The following is a 20,680-nucleotide window of genomic DNA, read 5'->3' on the forward strand; positions in this document are numbered from 1 at the left end:
CATAGTTGAATTTTCATTGTTTGTATTGATGATTTTTAGTGTCATTAAGATACAAAAAAGTAGGATATTTTAAAACAATACACACTTCATTCAATTAAATAGCAACAGCAGAAGGCATTTACAATTTCTGTACATTATTTATATGATTTCTTCAGAGATGGTGAGGACACTTAAAGCATCTTATTAGCTGGAAATCAAGGCACCAGTTACGCTTCAGCACAGGTCATTCTGGTGATACATTCATTACTTTCAGGTACCATTCCTGATAGGAATCTGTGCATAAAAAAAGCATTTTAGGCTTTTACATGAAAATCAAATGAGTTGAGGTTATTCTGGTTTGCTGAGGTTAATTTAAGTGACCACTGAAATCACCAAAGCTGTGGAGGAAAGCACAGCATATGAAAAAATAAATAAATCTTGCACCAGTTAATTAGAAAATGTGTGAGTGGCTTGATACCGACAAAGCACTCAAAGTAATAAAAGTGAAGGTTCCAACATGAAATGCTTACTGCATTTTGAATTGTGCATAGAAACATTTATGGTAGAGGTGGAACAAATGAATGTGAACTTGTATTACTGATCAGTGTGTGTTCCAGGCAAGTGTGAGCAGTGACTGAGCCGGTGCTGTGGAGGAGATGTAGCCCACAGCGGGATCCCAGACTTCAAACTGGATCACTGATGAAGACCTACAAATAGGGCCACACAATTAATCAAAATATTATCATCGAAATCGCAATTATGTCTACTGCAATTTTCAAATGGCAGGAAGCGCAATATTTGTTAAAGACGAAATGTGTGTCAAAATCCCATTTTACATTAAATATTGTCGTGCTGCAGAGATGTCCTGGCCTACACGTCATATTCTACAGACTTAAAGGGATAGTTTGGGTGTTTTAGAGTGGGGTTGTATGAGGTACTTATCCATAGTCAGTGTATTACCTGCTGTAGTTGACGGTCGGCACGCCCCCAGTTTGGAGAAGCAGACAGGAGTTACTGCACGGGAGCAAAGCAATGTACTGCTGTGGACGGGGCCAGCAGCAAAACGTATTTTAGCCACCTAAACGCCTGTACACTATATTTAGAATATTTTATGGTATTCTGGTTTATCCTGCCGCCAGACAGCGATACAGTCTATGTTTCCAATGGGCAACTGAAGCCGTTATCTATGCTCTGGCCAAAGTAACCAGGCTTCATTGAAATATGTTACCTCGCAGAACACGGTGGTTGCTGGTCTACGTTGCCTCGATCCATTAGTTTGTTTAAGCTATTGTGCGACTTTGGTTTGTTCGGATTCACCAAAGTCACATTAAAGCACAAACAAACCGATCGAGGCAGCGGTAGACCAGCAACCACCATGTTCTACGAGGTTAAAGTAAAGATTTTTCAATGGAGTCCGGTGGCTTTGGCGAGAGCATAGATGGATACAACGGCTTCAATTCCCCGTCGGAAACGGCTATCTCACGGCAAGTGGTGGTGAAAATGTTCCAAATATAGTGTACACTTAAACTGATGACAATTTTTTAAGTGGGTCTTTCTTTTAGAAGGCTAAAATATGTTTTGCTGTCGGCCCCGTCCACAGCAGTACATTGCTTTGCACCCGTGCGTCTGCTTCTCTTAACTGGGAGCGTGCTGACCGTCACCTACTGGACGTAATACACTGACTATTTATAAGTACCTCATACGACCCCACTTCAAAACACCTGAGCTCTCCCTTTAACAAAACATATTTGTTTCAAACAAATCCCTGTGAAAATCACAGCATAATCATTTTAGAATTTTTTTCAATGAAAATGAGAATAATTATGTAAAAATTATCATTCCCTCTAATATCAGTTAACATAATCGTAATTACATATTTTTTCAAAACTGTTCAGCCCTACCTACAAAAGGCTGGGCGATATGTAGAAAATAAAATATCAAAATATTTTACCAAATACCTTGATATTGAGACAATATTCTAGGGTTGACTATTAGTGCTTTCACAAAAATATTTACTCAATAAGATTTTGGATAAATAGTCATCAAGTAATGTGGATATAATGACTAAGTGGTTTTAAGGAAATACTAGATGTGCTAGAACAGTCTGGTAAGTTCAGAGAATTACACCACTTTACTTATTACGTCACAGCCTTTAAAACCAGGAAAAGACAACACCTATGCCATATTACAATATCCAAAATCTAAGACGATATCTAGTCTCATATCATGATATCAACATTATATCAATATATTGCCCAGCCCAAGATTGAGTAGAATGAATTTCCTGTAATTTGCACATAAAAACATATGGTTTCACGTACCTGTTGAGTATGATGAGCACTACTGAGCCATCTGTTCTGATGAAGGCAGAGTATTCCAGGTCTGTTTTCTGACTGGCGGACACTCCCACTCTCTGAGACCCTTCCCACAGGAACTTACTGTGTAAAAATTGTGATTTGTGTGGATTTCATTAGACTGCCTCCTTGTAATGATGGAACAGGTGAAAGATGCCATTCAGTGTGAACAAAGATCATGTGAGACTACCTGAAGTGGGCCATGCTGTAGAAGTGTGGCTGCTTGTAGAAGACGTCCCGCTGTGCATCCACTATAACAGGGCTGTCCACAAAGTTTTTAACCCAGTTTGGCCCACCAGTCTGGTCCAACGCCAGGTTCCAGTCAGTCCAACCCACCACATAGTGGTTTAAGTCCTGCCGGGGAGAAAACACCCACAGTTTAGCATCTAGTCTGTGCTTTGTAACTTTGTAGTAAGAGGTGTTGTTTCGTTTAGATGAATCCACTGGACCGGCGCCTGGTGTTTTGTTTAAATGTCACAAGGACAGCACATCTACATAAACAAAATCCCTCCTGATTCTCAAGATGTCTGGCGTCTGAATGCACCCATGCAAAATAGATAGAATGGAGGGAGTCCAATTTCATTTGAGAGAGAGAGAGAGAAAGAGAGAGAGAGAGAGAAGAAACAAAACACCAGTTCCAGCTTGCTTTGGTGGCCTGCAGGCAATTTCTGAAGAGTGTGTGCAGCAGAGTGCAACTCGTAAACCGGCACTGCAGCATCGAGGGAGGTGATTCACCTTTCAGCAACAGCTCACAGCTTGTCAAATCTGTCACAGTGGATCTGACTGAACAAGCCTCATGCAAACGATAAGATGATCTTACCTCTATAATGTCATGAGCGTACTCTTCAGCCCTGTCCCAGCTCCCTAGCTTCACTCCTCTGTCTAGAGGGCTCCAGCCGGAGCAGGCCTCTGTGCCAAACAGGTAATACTCTGGGTAGAGATGATGGATGACTCCCAGGCTTATCTCTGCTGGGACCATCCCGTCCAAGTACCAGTGAACTGCAACGCCATGAATGTACTTTCCTGCATGAATGTCATTTAGGACCTGGAGGGACAACGGGGAAAAATTACTATGAGTTTCCACTTTAAATGAATGCAAAAAAGGGCACCAATGTTCTCCTCTTTCAAGGTATCTGCAGGTACTTGAGAAGTCATAAAAACATTGAATTCTCTTTAAAAGTTTCTCAGTTTCTTAAAAAAAGGCCCTATATGGTATTAAAAAGTAATTTATAATAGTCTTAAATATTTTCTCTTGCCTGCTGTAGACGGTAATGTCAGTTAAGAAATGTTTCTGAATGCAATTAAAGGCTGCCCGTGTGATGGAATCGACATTAACTATAGAGTTTCAGTGAATTCAGTCAGACGTGTAGAAAACAGTCACTACTGCTTGATAGAGTAGCTACGAAGCTCATCATCTCACAATGGGCAAGTGTAAATTTTAGCAAAAACTTAAATGAACATAAATTAATTTATCATTTTTAATTGGTTAATCAATCCCTAAATTTGATGCTGCTCATCCAGGTCCAGGCTGCGTTAATATAATTGATTATAGCATTAGGGATTATTGTTATACACTGCTGGAATGTGCTGCATCAACTTTAATATAATAATAAATAAGTCTAGGCCATATCATCCCTACTGGTTTTCCATCATACTTTAGAAATATTAAAAAAAAATAGAAAATAATTTGTGTACAAAATGCAGATATCTGTCTTTGGTTTGCATGTGCAAAGACTGCTATTAAAAATGGTACTTTAAAACACAACATATCACATCCAGACAGGACACAATAAAACACATTTATATAAAAATATAATACACCAATAGAAGCTACATTAATAGGAGCAGCGGGTACACGGTGATGAGGACTGAATCAAGGTTAAATAAACAGATATAAAATGCTGTGTGCTGAGGCAGCAAGCTGGCTTCAAAAAGTGTCTGTCCTTACAGCTTACACTCATACTTTGGTTGGCATGATCATGGTGAAACAGGTATTACATTGTGTTCTATGTGGTAATAAAAAGGTCTTAAAAAGTCTGAAATTGAACTTAGTGAACCCTGCAGAAATCTGTTGTTTTGTTTTTAACAGAGCATTGTTTAATCTTGTCCTTGACTCTTGTGGCGTGGTTTAGGAGCCTCTTTATGAAAAACAAAAATCTATCTCGGCTGCTACATAAAACACTTTCTTCATGTTGACTCCTATCTGATACACATTGGTAGTTTTAGACTCTTTCCTCCAGAGAATAAAGATGTGACTAGAAGATGTAAAAGGTCCTTCATTCCTGCAGCTGCTTCACTACAGAGTGAATGGAAGCTAACTGCACTTAGTTTACCTTTCCCCATGCAGCATCTAAACAATTGCTTCTTACCTTATATCATCTTTACTGTGTTGAATGCATCTTGTATTGTGTCATACATTATATCTTAACTTATCATGTTAAGATCTTTTAGTACTGATTAATCCATTTTATTTTTTCATACTGATTTTGCTATATCAGCATCTTGTTTTAAATGACTTATCTATATCGAAAGACTTTCTTATAATCTCTCCTTCAATTCTGAGGTTTACTCTAATTCTCTTTTTTTAATTCTCTTAACTATTGATTTGCACTGTACAAGTTTATTCCTCTCCCCCTACCCCCATGCCTTTTGTATTTTATTGTTATGTTTTATGTGTTTCTTGTAAAGCACTTTGTCACGTGGGTTTTGATAAGTGCTATTTAAATAAACTATTATAATTATTATTTATGTTTAAAAACTCCTCATTTCTTGCCAGCACCACCAGAGTCGTCTCAGGTATAACAAAGTTTGCAATGACTTTACATGCTATCTCTCCGTCCTTGGACTCACCACTTTGGCCCAGTGCGGCAGCAGCAGGCGGTTGTCATCCAGTATGAGGACGTGTGTGCGTGGGTGTGAAGAATCGTGCAGGGCAGGGCCCAGGTCCAGAGCCACCCAGTCCCTCTGCTCCTCGGGAGTGAAGCCAAGAGCCTGGAAACTGCAGTAACATACGTCTCAGTCTGTTGTGAAATTTATGAGCCACGTTGATTGTTAATTCTGCGTAATATCATGTGAGGAGAGACCTGTAGTTTGTCATCCGTCCTGCAGAGGGCTCATTCCCTGTGGTCAAAGCCCAGAAGGTCAAGTTATATTTAGCGTATTCCTCAAGGAACCTGAGAGGAAAGAATAATAAGTTCCCCCTTGTATGAAGCATTACCAGCGTGTGACATTGCATTTAGGTAAAGCCCGTCATGTCACCTGATATAGTACTGAGCCCAGGTTTTGTGCTCCTTGCCCCCAGGCTGGCCCTTCAGGGAGCCTTTTCCTATGAGAGCACCGTTAGTTTTCATCCAGGCGGGGGCGCTCCAGGCGCTGGCCAGCAGAGACAGAGGGCGAGGAGACAAGGCCTGAGCACGCTGCAGGAGAGGGATCTGAGAGGAGGAAGAGGAGGAGGAGGAGAGATAAGAGCTATGGATGTTTCAAATGTTTCAAAAGTCACTTAAAGGGTTATTTAAATGTTGTCCATGTATCTGTTTTTATGTTTTTTTATTTTTTCCCACTCACAATGTTGTTTGGTTACGATTAACCAGAACTCTTTATAGATATTTAAATCAATATCCTCCTCACAAACACTAACCATACACTTCCACGCTACACACACACTTGTCTTTTTTTAAATATATTTACTGTATTGTTATTTTTGTTATTATATATATCTTGTCCTAATTGTTTGTTATCACTATCATGTAGCCATATTATTTCTTTTATATTAATCTTGTCTCTATAGGTGGAGGCTTCAGTTAAGCCCAGTGTTTTTTTTGCCTCTTCCTGCACTTTATATTATTCATTTATTTTTGTTGTTATGTTGTATAGTCTTAAATTGTGCAAAATAAATAAATAAATAAATGGAGTGATGGAGATGTGTGTGTGAAAGAGTAGGAGAAGAGAGAGACCTTCATGTTGATGTCCTCGGGGGCCAGTGTGAAATTGTCCAGGTTGTAGTCTCCAGGTGTGTCGGCGTACGTGTACAGACGGGTGGAGAAGTCACAGCTGGCCATGGGGACACGCACCACGCTGTAGCCGATACCTGCAAAGAGACACAGCATCAATAACGACTCAATGTCATCATTTAGCATATCTGTAATAAACTCCTAGAAAACTGCAGGTCAGCTGCAACTCTCACTTCTTTTAAATCAAGGCTGAAGCTGCTTTTTATTAAATCATCTCTTACAACGCACTGCAACTTTTATTCTTGTATTTTACACCAGTCGTATTCTATTTAGCTTGTTTTTATTTTTTATTCTCTTGGATTTTAATGACAGATGTATTTAAATGTCCTTTTATAATGCGTTTCTTTTGCTCTTTGTCGCGATGCTTTTGGTGTTTTATGAATTGCCTTGCTGCTGAAATGTGCTGTATAAATAAACTTACCTTGCCTGGCAACCTTCTGATTTTTATGAGATTCTATCTGCGTTTCCTTTTTGCTATGTGCACATAATAATCACTAAAAACAGTTGATCACAGAATATATCCATCATTGTAATGCTATTGTGTTTTATTATTTACAAATTTCTGTTGTCGAAGTAAATTATTCTTATCCTTATGGACGACGTGGATGCTGATGATGATTCTGTTGATGTGGGAAACAAACTAACGAGGACTACTCCACTAATGCCACAATATTTTACTGCCTACGTTTCGATCCTACTTGGATCTTCGTCAGGTCAAAGTGTTTGAAAAGTGGAAAATTTGGTGTGTCTATTTTCCATATTGGGATTTGATATAGATAACTTAGAAGGGTGTTTTAAACCCAATTTCTGTATTTTATGTATTATTTTCTTCTTTCCTTTTTCCTCTACCTTAATTGTTATATTTTTGAACGTAGGTGATGTATTTTCTGATATATGTGATGATGAATATATGACATAATGTTCATAAATAACATATGTATGACATTTAGAAGTATGGCTTTTGTATGACTGTTTTTATATACTTATTCTATGTACTTTATCAAATTGTTAACTGCTTGTGCATGTTTTATCAAACTGGTGTTTTGGATGAACCACACCTGCCATCATAGAGCTTGTTTACCTGTTGGTGTGCTGTATGTATAAATATGGGTGTGATTTACACTTTGACCTGACAAGGATCGAAACGTAGTCAATAAAAATATTGTGGCATGGAGTAGTGTGCAGACGTTACCTTTTTTTCTTTAGGGACGCTGTTCTAATAGCCTCGCACCTACTAACCTGCACATATAGACACCTCTCACAGAACGTGTGAAATGTATTTTTCATTGCGTTGAAGCAGGACAACCGTTGCTATGTGGGAAAACACTGGTTGCTATGTGTAATAGTACACAAACAAGAATAATAAATGTGCCTCTTATTCCTAGAATTTACGGTCACATTATGCTTTTCTGATCCATTACCCCACTATTTGCACATAAAGTGGGCGTTGTGAGTGTACCTTCAGGGGAGAAGTACTGTCGCAGCAGCTGGTCCTGTGCACCAGCAGAGAGAGACAGGATGTTAATGGCTGCTGCGTCTGTCATAGCGCCACCGAATCCCCTGATCCTCTGGTACTTCTGGCTGGGAACGATAGTCAACCTGAGGCCTGAAAGAGACACAAAGAGATGAGAGAGATGCTCCAACACCACAGACAGCCCAGATAAAAAGCCTCACATCATCTCTCACCTGCTCCGGTGCTGTTGGCCTGGACTTGACCCCGGCCCGCCTCCAGTCTGCTGCCGGCCCTGCTGCTCAGGTAGGAGGAGTACTGGCCCAGTGGAGGCGAGGTGACCGACCCAACGCTGTCACAGTAGGTTGAATTACACTCACACACCACCGAGTCATGGCCAAAGTTTCTGGCAACACATTCATTGCTTCCTGGAAGGAGAGGAAGCCATAGAAACATGATTTTCTGTCTGAAATAGTCGTTGAACAGAAGTTAGACCTTTTCATACTTGACAAAATAAACATTTTTTTTCAAATTATTATTTATGAATGAAGTTACAAACAGTTAGGCAACAATAATTACAATAACAAAGTTATCAGCCTCAAAGCTGAGCAAATATCACAATAGACATTTAACATTTACACAGACAATAAAATAAAAAATAAATTAATAAAAAAGAAAGCATGACAAGTAATGAAATATAAAGAGATCTTTGGCATATTTTTATTTAATTAATTTCAGGGACTTAATATAGAGTTGAGTTTCATTATAGCAGCAAATGAAGATGAAAGGGATCTTTAAAAAGTATGCCTTATGAATAAAGAATATGGCTAAAATTAGTAAAACATTATTCATTAGGTCCAATTTTTTTTGTCTTCAAATAAAACACTAAAAATAATACGATCATGATCAATAGTGGGCATTGCTGTGGATTTGCTTCTTAACCATTCCATGAATCGTTTCCAAAACAACTGAGTATGGGAGCATGAAACAAAAGAGATGCTCTGTGGTTAACCACAAAATAAACATTAGAAATAGGCCCTTTTGTATTTCCTGTTGTAATGTTTATTAATCCAGTAGCTGACAGGAAGTAAACTTGGACCAAAGCTGTTTCCCTAGCAACTGAATGGCAAATGAAAAAGGTCTATAGGAGGTTAAATGCAAACATTCTCTCACAGATGTTTAGTCAGTGTTCAGATAGAGTGAAGATGTCTCTGTTCAGAGCATATTGTACACCACTGTATACAGCCCATTTGTGGTCAAACTATAAAAAAGCGAGCTAACAGAGACTTCAGGTCGCATATAATGATGCAATGAGAATATAACTAAAAAGACCAAGATGTTCCAGTGCAAGTGAAATGTTTGTGTCTGCAGGCATAAATACTTTTCAAACTGTATTAAGAAATCTCATGTACAAATTTATATGCCGGCTTAATCACTCTGAGAATGACATAATCTTGTGGTTGTCTAACATCAGATTTAGCACTACACAGCTGTGGAGGCACTGGTATAGTTCTTTATATGTAAGGCATTGATGTATGTATATATTTATATTAATATTAATATTTATAATATATTTTAATCATGACTTTTTATAGTGCTTCCTGTATTGTAATGTATGTATATATTTATATTTTTAATATCTTTTAATCATGACTTATTATAGTGCTTCCTGTATTGTAATGTATGTATATATTAATATTTTTAATATCTTTTAATCATGACTTATTATAGTGCTTCCTGTATTGTAATGTATGTATATATTTATATTAATATTAATATTTTTAATATCTTTTAATCATGACTTATTATAGTGCTTCCTGTATTGTAATGTATGTATATATTTATATTTTTAATATCTTTTAATCATGACTTATTATAGTGCTTCCTGTATTGTAATGTATGTATATATTAATATTTTTAATATCTTTTAATCATGACTTATTATAGTGCTTCCTGTATTGTAATGTATGTATATATTTATATTAATATTTTTAATATATTTTAATCATGACTTATTATAGTGCTTCCTGTATTGTAATGTATATATATATTAATATTAATATTTTTAATATCTTTTAATCATGACTTATTATAGTGCTTCCTGTATTGTAATGTATATATATATTAATATTAATATTTTTAATATCTTTTAATCATGACTTATTATAGTGCTTCCTGTATTGTAATGTATATATATATATTAATATTAATATTTTTAATATCTTTTAATCATGACTTATTATAGTGCTTCCTGTATTGTAATGTATGTATACATTTATATTTTTAATATCTTTTAATCATGACTTATTATAGTGCTTCCTGTATTGTAATGTATGTATACATTTATATTTTTAATATCTTTTAATCATGACTTATTATAGTGCTTCCTGTATTGTAATGTATGTATACATTTATATTTTTAATATCTTTTAATCATGACTTATTATAGTGCTTCCTGTATTGTGATGTATGTATATATTAATATTAATATTTTTAATATCTTTTAATCATGACTTATTATAGTGCTTCCTGTATTGTAATGTATATATATATATATATTAATATTAATATTTTTAATATCTTTTAATCATGACTTATTATAGTGCTTCCTGTATTGTAATGTATGTATACATTTATATTTTTAATATCTTTTAATCATGACTTATTATAGTGCTTCCTGTATTGTAATGTATGTATATATTTATATTTATATTTTTAATATCTTTTAATCATGACTTATTATAGTGCTTCCTGTATTGTAATGTATGTATATATTTATATTTTTAATATCTTTTAATCATGACTCATTATAGTGCTTCCTGTATTGTAATGTATTCTATGTAATGTATTGTTGTTTCTTTTTTCTTATCTGGACCTTGAGTCTGCAATAATGTTTGAATTGAACTGATCCATGCATTGGGTCAACCTGTGTTGTGTTACCTGTAGAGAGGGTCACTTCTGCTGAGAGGAAAACAAGAGCCAAAAGTACAGATGATGGCAACAACAACAACGCCATTTTATCTGGAGACAAAGAACATCTAAATTAGACTACAGTCAGATAAAAACATGGGATGAATCAGTGACAGGCAGCACTTCAAACTGTAAAATACAAGTTAACAAAGACTCAACTGCTCCATTCATCTAGCTGCTGACACACACACATTGTATTGTCATATCATTGAGAGCTACTTTAGAGAAGAGGATCTCACCTCAGAGGATGCTGGTAGAAACTCGGGCATGTCACGAGGGTTAATGTTAAAATACTCTCACTCTACAGTCACCTTATCTGTGTACAATCTGCCATAGCAGCGTTTCCTCACACCACTTCTGTTTTAGTGAGCAGATGAGACTTTGGTCCGGTCATGTGACTTCATAAACGATCACGTGAACAACCAGGTAATGATCTGACCCACAGCCAGGTGGCGCTGTGATACAAAACTATACGACACAATAAAGGAATGACTGTCTCACTCAAGGTTAGGTTTGTTTTTCGACCCTTGTAACACGGCTTTTGAATATATTATAGTCACGTTTTCAGTGTCTTTATGCACATTGTAAAAGCTTTGTCAAACTAAGGAGTGTCACCTATCAAAATATGTGTATATATACACATACATATATATATATATATACATACATATATATATATATGTATGTATATATATATGTATATCAATTTTATATATATATGTATATATATATCAATTTTATATATATATGCATATATATATATATATATATATATATGAATATATTATAGTCACGTTTTCAGTGTCTTTATGCAAATTGTAAAAGCTTTGTCAAACTAAAAAGTGTCACCTATCAAAATATGTATATATATATATATATAATGTATGTACATATATATGTATAGATATATATGTATGTATATATGTATATGTGTATATATATCTTTTTCCAAGGCATCTATCTGGCTTTCATCTGATTACTAATAACTGTGAACGAACCAGAGTCATTATAGTAAATTAAAATTAAAATGAAAATAAACATGAAACATATTGTCAGTTAACTGAAACCAAATAAAAACTATATAATTTGAGAAAAACTAAAACTAAACTGAAATGATATATCCCGGTTAAAAAATTTTTTAATTAAATTAAAATGGACATAAATTAACTAATAACAAATCTCTGCCAAAAAGGCATTAGTTTCCATCAACTCTCATGACATTGAACCTCAGAAACTGAACGAACTTCCAGGAGGGGGCGTTGGTCCACAAATGCTTCACACCGGACACTAAAGTAGCACAAAGATTAAACATTAAACTTTAGCCTTCTGCCATTCCTATACAGTTCTCCAACCATGTACTTTGTATGTATATGTACTGTAGCTACTTCTGAGACATTATAGCTGGCCCTAACAAAAACTACACTAAATATATAAAAACTATAACTAGTAAATACACTGTGAAACTAACTAAAACTAAAATGAAATTAAAAAGTCAAAACTAAAATAAAATAAAAAACAATCGAAAATGTTTAAATATTTTAACCTTGGAACAAACTACTTGCAATGACAGATTGCATGTTCAATTTAAGTTGTTTTTTTACTTTATTCAACATTTTATTATCAAAGTTACACACATGCGTCATAATTTACAGATATTATAGACATGGACATTTGTATATTTATGTATTTCTAGGACACTGATATTTATGTGTGAGTGTGATTTAAGTCTTTATGTGACTTCATAGGAAGGCACAAATTCTGTCCAACATCGCTGGGTTTCTGTTGCTCAAAAAGATGATTTCTTTCTTTCCTTCCTCTGTTCGACCTGATGGGGGAAAAAAATAATTTGAAGTTACTAAAAACAGCACCGCTTAAATGTCTTCTTTTTTTTTTTTTTTAATAAAGAAAAAGCATCCACAGCATCGTCACTCACTCTGTGGATGCTGCAGCCACCGGCGGTCCGTGAAGTAGAGGTAACAGCTCTCAAACTCCTTCTCGCTGTAGTTGGGCACCGACACCGGGATAAACGGGTCCATACGGTCAAACCCTCTCTGATGAGCAACACACAGACAGGAAGTCAACATGCGGGACATCAAACATGTCTTTAAATGACAAGCTCAGAAAATATCACAAACACGATAAACACCATTTAGATGCAATAAATCATTAACTCTTAGCACATTAATCGAACAATACAGACAAGCATATCATCATATCTAATGCACCACAGGCCATGTTATAATATTTAACTAATAGAGATATTCAGAATTATGTAATTTAAAATGCAGAATATGCATATTTTAAAGTATTTTAGTATATTATCTTTAAGTCCCATGGTCAGTGGTCAAGAACAGAAGTTTAAATGATTAATATTATGCAATTATAAAACATTTATTTAATTTGGAGAGACAAGAATGTTATATGACACCACTTTGAGTTACAGTTCAATTGTTGTGCAGCATAAATGGAAGGAGTGGGTGGCAATGATGGATTTATTGGTCCATTAGGAAATTGATCTTATGACATGCAGACGTTGGATAAATAAGGCCGCTATAAATAATATGACAACCCACTGCAACAACACAACCACACGGTAGAAGACTGCAAACAGGTACAGCTTTAGGCATAAAAGGGAAATTAGTTTCCGTTCAGCAATGCTCTGTTGACAAATGTCACAAGTAATCTTTACACTGCCAATACCACTGGATGTACCGGCTGCTTTGTTGCTCACAGACACAAAGCAACAACAAAGCATTACCATTGTATCTGTTACTTAAATCTAAAAAACTATTTCTACACTGGAGGCCTGAGGATTGGAGTGCTGCAGTCTCGAGGCCAGGTTCGCAATTTCCCGACTAATGATCGAAGTTAGAAAAGAGAAGGAAAGACTAATCTGCTGTCAGAGCTCGAGGACAAATGCTACAGATTATAAAGTACAATAAAATGATCTCTGACCTCTCCCAGCAGCTCTTGAGGCAAGTAGGACGATTTTGAAGTGTAGAGAGACCCCGTCTGAGACAGACTGGTGATGATGGCGCCTCCAGTCTGAGACAAAGAGAGCGAATGTTAACGGGGGGAAATAAATTGAAATATAATATTCCCATGCAACTGTGGTCATCGCCCTTAGTGCGTTTCTTCTCACCCAGTCGTTCGCCATCAGCTTCTTCAGGTTATAAACCAAAGTAAGCTCCTCTGGATCCACCTGATGACAGTAAGGAAAAGAGACGTGTAAGACTTCTTATCTGTGGAAACTGAAAGAGAAGCATGAAGACAAATATGATGTTTGACAGGATTGTGAATGTGTTTCCTCACAGCGCTCTTATCCTCCTTCGTGATGGTGGATCTTCCCCACAGGGCGTTGACACCATCCACCGCCACGGCCAGGCGGAAGTCTGACTCTGGCTGCCCGCTCTGCAGCCTCAGCTCCTTCATCACCGCCCCCACCACATCGCTGCTGCTCTTCACACGAGATATACCCTACGGCAGAAGAAAACACCATCTGATGAGAATCTCTTTAAAGAGACTAAAGGGCAACTCCACCGATTTTACACATCAAAGTCTGTTTACAGGTCTTGGCGAGTACTACTGCACGCGTGGAAAAAGTTGTATAGTATAGAGCAGCTCGTACATTTGCCGCTACTAGCATAACACACCCGAATCAACTGAACTGTAGGTGGTGGCGTTGCACTGTGGGTAATGGAGGCACCAGGTTTTGACAAGATGAATAAATAAAAATACCCTTACTACCATGCTATTTAGTATGCCAGAAAAAGATTTAGTATGTCCTAACATAGTATGTCAAATGCAGTATGGCAAAATACCAGTATGCCCTTCTACATCCGGTCGTATTTTACAGTATGCAAGCCAGCATGCTTTTCTGGGTAATCTGACCCACAGTCCTCTGCGCAGCGGATATATAAGCAAGAGGGTCAAAATTCAAGGCGCAATGTTATGAGGAAGTATGTCCCAACTATATGCATACTGCATGCAACAGTACACACCACTTTGGTTTCTTTCGTCTACTAATGTGCTGTCAGAAGGCCGGCTATTAATATCAGATCTAATTACAGCCTACAACAGGCTCACAGTAACACCAGCGGTGAACAAAAATGTAGTTTTCCTTATTACAGAGCACATGATACAGAGCTAGATGACGGATTGGAACGGGCGAAAAATTCACAGGCTGAACATAAATCTACTGCTCCTTTCCGCCTTTGTCAGTGAGTGTGGTACAAAAATATAGTGCTGATCCATCCCCATGCTCGGTTCATTGGCTATTGATCACCACTAAGCACAGGCAAGGTGAAAGATGAAACTTTAATGACCCCCTGTGGGGAAATCGGTACGGCAGAAGAATGTAAGAAAAGGTAACAGAAAGAAAAAATAGAAACTGATGAAAATGTCTCAGAGGGTGAGATAAACCACATCTCAAATGAACACAAATAAATACTCTGTGAGAAAACTCACCTGATCCACCAGCTCTCCTAGTGGACTTCCCTCCTCAGTTAACTCTCTCTTTGTCCACACATAGCGCTGTTTGGTCTTTATCTGGGAACGAAAACGTATCGTTTCAAAGATGGTTTCATATCGGCAGGGTCCTCATTTTAACTTTGCTGCTTTTCACCCTTCACCATATTATCCCATGTTTTTGTGTCTAACTGACAAATAGAGACAAGAATATCTGAATTTGGTCCAGTATTGAAGGAGAGCGCTGCAGACGGCAGCTGCTCACAGACTGCAATGTAATCCTTTTGGGGCAAGCTGGCACCGCCATTTACGTCCACTAAAAGTGCTTATTTTGGCCATGGCAGGCTCTGATTGTTATTATAAGTGTCTGAATCTCGCTCAAGGAGAAGTCTCGTTCTGAAATCTGGCGAGGTGACGTGTTGCCGGAAGACAACGGTGGAATCGTGGAACACATCCATGGTGGAAACGCGAGTGCCAGCCGGGCAGAGTTTGAACTGCTGGAGTACAGAGAGTGTAGCTTAGTGTTATCTAAAAGATTATCAGTCTCATGACTGAATATTTAGGGAACTTCACTAATGTGGACGAGGTCTTTGAATTCGATGGCAACCCGTATTTATTTGAGCCAGAATATACAGATATTCAGATTTCACAACGAGACCTTTCCTTGATTGGGACTTGGACACAATAAACAGACCGGATCATAAAAGGTAAGAAAAACACTTAACTTCTCTGTAGGGTCCTTTCCATAATGTTGTCAGACACTTATAATAACAATCTGAGCCCGTCAGTGGCAAAAACAAGCACTTTTAGTGATCGTAGCGCTACATTGACAAAGCTCACTTGCCCTCGCAGCTCGTGCTGGTTACAGCGTTCTCCATCAATACTGGACCAATTAAAAAAATTGTTGTCCCCATTAGTCACTTAGACAAAAAAACATGGGAAGATAGAGACCAGGTTTGAAAAATACGGACGTTAACCCTTTAATTCATCCACCTGGTGTCCAATGTTGTTTCACATTAAGCTAAACAAATTCAGTTTGTTCCATGATGCAAATTACATTAATAAATATTTCAACCATACCATGTTCTATATAAGACAGTGTTGTGATGAAGATGTTGCATATGCAACTTTTCCATTCATATATTTTTTCATGCTAAAGAGCAAAGCTTGCCGAGTACTTAAGATGCTCCATCCTCCATACATTAAAATGTTTCCTTAATAAACCTCAAACCATATCATGCTGTGATATTGCTACTACTCCACCATGCAAAGACACTTCTTCAAACTTGCTGCCTTTTACAGCGGTACATGTGGGTAAATTCAGGTGGTGCCATAAAGCAGTTTAATTATGTATATCAGCATGGGACCTACACCGCTGTGAAGATGCAGTCAAGGCTCATTTAAGGTCTATAAATGCTTGTTAATGTGACAAATTATGTAATACTCCACAAGCCTTAATTTTGACTATGTATACTCAAGAGTCATCAATTCATATTGAAGAATTGCAGCCAAGATAAAATATCGTCTGATGACTTCATAAAAAGGCACACTGCGGAAAAATCATTACCTTTGAAAGGAAATGCTCATTGGTGATTCTGAAGTTGCGTAACCATTCGGTGGCTTGTAACGGCTGATCAAAGCGAGAGGTGTTGTAGGATGAGGGCAGCAGCTCCTTGCAGTTCTTCACCCAGAGGTGAGCTGTAATAAAAAGACGGAGGGTCACTTTCTGTACAGCGGTAGCAGTCGGCCACTTGGTGTGATTGTGTTTGTCTCACCATCAGGAACATGCAGCACCAGCCATCCTTGTGTGTAGCAGAAGTGGACTGTGTGACAGAGAGACAACGTCTTCCCACTGCCCTTCAACCCATCTGGACAACTTGATAAGGTTAATAACAGGTTTATTCACAAGCATCAAGAGAAGAACAGTATGATTATCTGTGTGTGTGAGTGCGAGCATGACTTTTAAAGGATACAAAATAAATATCGCAGAGAAGGTTTGCTGTAGTCTGTTTTCTTCAGGTAAGAGATGACCTCTAGAGCCGGCTGCCTCACCATCATACAGGCTTCATTAAACGTCTTCACCTAAAAAAACATACATTTGTTTTCATGGTACATTTGACCCCAAAAAATAGACACAAAATATCATATATGAGCCAGTAAGGTTAAAATGATGTGCATGTCATAGACATATACCTGCTGTTGATAGCGCCAAGGGAGGCTGTGAGGGAACAGAGTGCGGGTGTGTGCGGAGGGCAGCGTGTAATACTGTCCGATATGCTTCTCTGACTGACATGCCTGGAAAGAGACAAACAGTGAGCTCGTCAGCTGAAAATCATACAAATGTACAGACAACTGCTGCAACTACGCAGCTGTGCTGTGTTTTCCCCCCTGCCTGTTAGCATGATGACTACATCTGTCATGTCAGATTTGCTTACCGGATCATTCTCCTGTGCTCTAAATACTGAGAAGGGCTCCGGTTCTGACTCTACAGCCACGGCCTCCTGCTGCTGCCCACATCCACTGGTATGAAGGGTCTTTGCATGTGTAATCTGTAAAGAAGAAATTTAGAATGAATACTTTTATTCAAGAGTTATATACATCCAAAGGTGTCTTACCCGCCACATGGGCTTACAAGACAGTATTTATTAACAGAAAAATAACAGAACACATGGTACTGTATTGATATGTGTCAAAACATATTATATCAGATATAAACCTAACAAATTAATTACACAGAACAACACATTAATACACTGATGGAACGCTTTCAACAAAAACTGAGCCAAGTCAAGCAGCTGGTATGTAAACATAAACTGTAATCTACATTCATCTGTCATGTTGATCAGACTTGGATAACTGGATTGCATTTACAGGAAAGGATTTACTCAAATATTATGATAAATAGAAGATCACACAGGTGATGCTTTCTGTCCCCCGCTGGGTCTGAATGGAAGCAACCAGTGCCTGTCTACATGTGCTTAATAATGCAGTCTTTTCTAAATTTTGGTTTGCTTGAACATTTTTAAAACACAGTTTTCAAATAAGCTTTACCATAATTAAAACTTTTTTTTGTGTCTGTTTTCTTCTGTTATGACTTAAAGTTTCCTTTCTATATCTTCTAAAGTGTGCATGCATGACACAAGTATTGTATTCTGGACAGCAAGTGGGTCATGTTTCCTATGTGTTAGTTGGCGTTAAAGAAAATAAAAAATAAAACTGTACAGATTGTGATATTATATGGATACCATGTGGAAATGTGCATCTATTTCTTTGTACAGGCTAAACATCAATAAAAAAAAAAACAATAACTAAAACTACAAGATAGTTTATTATATACTGCAAACCAAACCATGCAAGTTATCTTACCCATGGATAGTTATTTTAACAACCTCAGAAAAAAATATTTGTATAAGTTTATAGGTAGGCATGTAAATTAACCTACTGCCAATCTCCACATACTGTACATTTTGGGACCATGTAATACACTAAAAACAATATAGATCTAGGTTTTTTTACACCAGTTTAACACCACAAACATCAATGAACATATTTCTTGCGTCCTCGCTTTGTAAACAGAGCAGCTGTACCAGGTCTAAAATATCTAATAAGGGACTCTGCACATTTATAGACTGGTTTTTACTGTATTATACCAATAATGTACAGCTTTATTCTGCACTTTAGTCTATTTAAAAAAAATAAACTCTCTACCTCAGTTCTCATTCTACATTATATTCCATATTTAACATTTCTTAATCCCCTGGTCTCTACTGTAAATCTTCTATATTTTAATATTCAGCACTATATCACTTTTTGCACTATATTCACTTTTTTAATAGTCCTGTATCTCAGTTGTTACCCTGCACTATATTCAGTTTTAACAGTTTTCTTCATCTCCTTGTATTTTTATATTTGGTATATTTTTTTGTACTTTGCACCACTAACTTTTTTACTGCCTTTTTATCTATCTATCTATCTATCTATCTATCTATCTATCTATCCAACTATCTACCTACCTACCTACCTACCTACCTACCCATCTATCCACCTATACAACTATCTATCTATCTATCTATCCTGTCCAGGTTGTGTCTGCAGCTTCTCCATTAGTAACTCGTATCCTCTGTTAGCAGTGATCTTACCGTGTGTCGTAGTCTGAATGACAGTCTGTGGAGAGCCATGATCTGAAACATGAACAACATGCCGTTTAGTTGTGTTTCAGGGGTCGTGAGTAGTGTGTAAAACAAACCGGTGTCCTGTAACCTTGTATAAACACTGAGGCTAGCTTTAGCTAACAGCTAGCAGTACATGTAACCATCAACATTAGCAATAAGCAGCTATTTGAGCTCACAAAGCTGTTTACCTGCGATTCAGTTCATTTAATACTCAGGAACAGATGAGTTCGGTTAAGCTCATCTATTGATAAATGCTCCCAGAGTGGGTTAAAGGAGAGACTGAACTGCAACACCTCCAGGAGAAGTCAATGTGCCAGATCTGTCATGGACACCACCATCATGCAGCTCAGAGCAGGAAGTGACGTCACGACTCTCTGTAGCCAATGAGGGGGCGAGAAGCCAGGGCGACAACAACTGAGGAAAATGGAGTTTGTCAGACTTTGACACATTTCACCTGTAATAATAATAATAATAATAATAATAATAATAATAATAATAATAATAATAATAATAATAATAATAATGATAACAATAATAATAATAATAATAATAACAATAATAACAATAATAATAATAATAATAATAATGATAACAATAATAATAATAATAATAATAATATTAATATCAATAATAATAATAATGATAATAATGATAACAATAATAATAATAATAATAACAATAATAATAATAATAATAATAGTAATAATTATTATTATTATTATAGTTATAATAATAATAATAATAATAACAATAATAATAATAATAATGATAACAATAATAATAATAATAATAATAATAATAACAATAATAATAATAATAATAATAATAATGATAACAATAATAATAATAATAATATTAATATTAATAATAATAATAATGATAATAATGATAACAATAATAATAATAATAATAACAATAATAATAATAATAATAATAATAATAATAGTAATAATTATTATTATTATAATAATTATAATAATAATAATAATAATAACAATAATAATAACAATAATAATAGTAATAATAGTAATTATTATTATTATAATAATAATTATAATAATAATAATAATAATAATAATAATAATTATTAATGCAGGTAGATTTGTGACAGCACACTGTGGAGGATGTGCCATACATAATTAATTGTTTGGAATAGGACAGTGCTCTTTTAAGGGATTTATTATTTATTTATTTATTTAGATAGATAGATAGATAGATAGATACAGACGTAGGCAAAGTTGTTGGTAACGTTCCGTTAAAGAGAGAAAAACCCACAAT

The 20,680-nt window shown here is 36.3% G+C and overlaps 2 protein-coding genes across 2 annotated transcripts; both read right to left on the reverse strand.

Moving 5' to 3' along the window:
• Positions 1-5: 5 nt before the first annotated feature.
• Positions 6-11,166, reverse strand: gba1 (glucosylceramidase beta 1). The gene is made up of 12 exons (XM_074653557.1): positions 11,003-11,166; positions 10,734-10,814; positions 8,030-8,221; positions 7,803-7,949; positions 6,287-6,420; positions 5,592-5,764; positions 5,417-5,506; positions 5,184-5,331; positions 3,154-3,378; positions 2,524-2,687; positions 2,301-2,417; positions 6-686 (listed from the first exon to the last, which is right to left on the reverse strand). Exons 2-12 carry the CDS (start codon positions 10,807-10,809, stop codon positions 581-583), a joined length of 1,572 nt encoding a protein of 523 aa, XP_074509658.1. The 5' UTR covers positions 10,810-10,814; positions 11,003-11,166; the 3' UTR covers positions 6-580.
• A 1,185-nt stretch (positions 11,167-12,351) lies between these two features.
• Positions 12,352-19,751, reverse strand: dap3 (death associated protein 3). Its single transcript, XM_074653560.1, has 13 exons — positions 19,591-19,751; positions 19,370-19,411; positions 17,666-17,779; positions 17,424-17,525; positions 17,204-17,312; positions 17,006-17,098; positions 16,798-16,928; positions 15,231-15,311; positions 14,076-14,240; positions 13,906-13,965; positions 13,719-13,808; positions 12,697-12,814; positions 12,352-12,588 (listed from the first exon to the last, which is right to left on the reverse strand). Exons 2-13 carry the CDS (start codon positions 19,406-19,408, stop codon positions 12,503-12,505), a joined length of 1,188 nt encoding a protein of 395 aa, XP_074509661.1. The 5' UTR covers positions 19,409-19,411; positions 19,591-19,751; the 3' UTR covers positions 12,352-12,502.
• Positions 19,752-20,680: the final 929 nt, after the last annotated feature.

Source organism: Sebastes fasciatus, chromosome 12, assembly GCF_043250625.1.
Source record: "Sebastes fasciatus isolate fSebFas1 chromosome 12, fSebFas1.pri, whole genome shotgun sequence".
NCBI lineage: Eukaryota > Metazoa > Chordata > Actinopteri > Perciformes > Sebastidae > Sebastes > Sebastes fasciatus.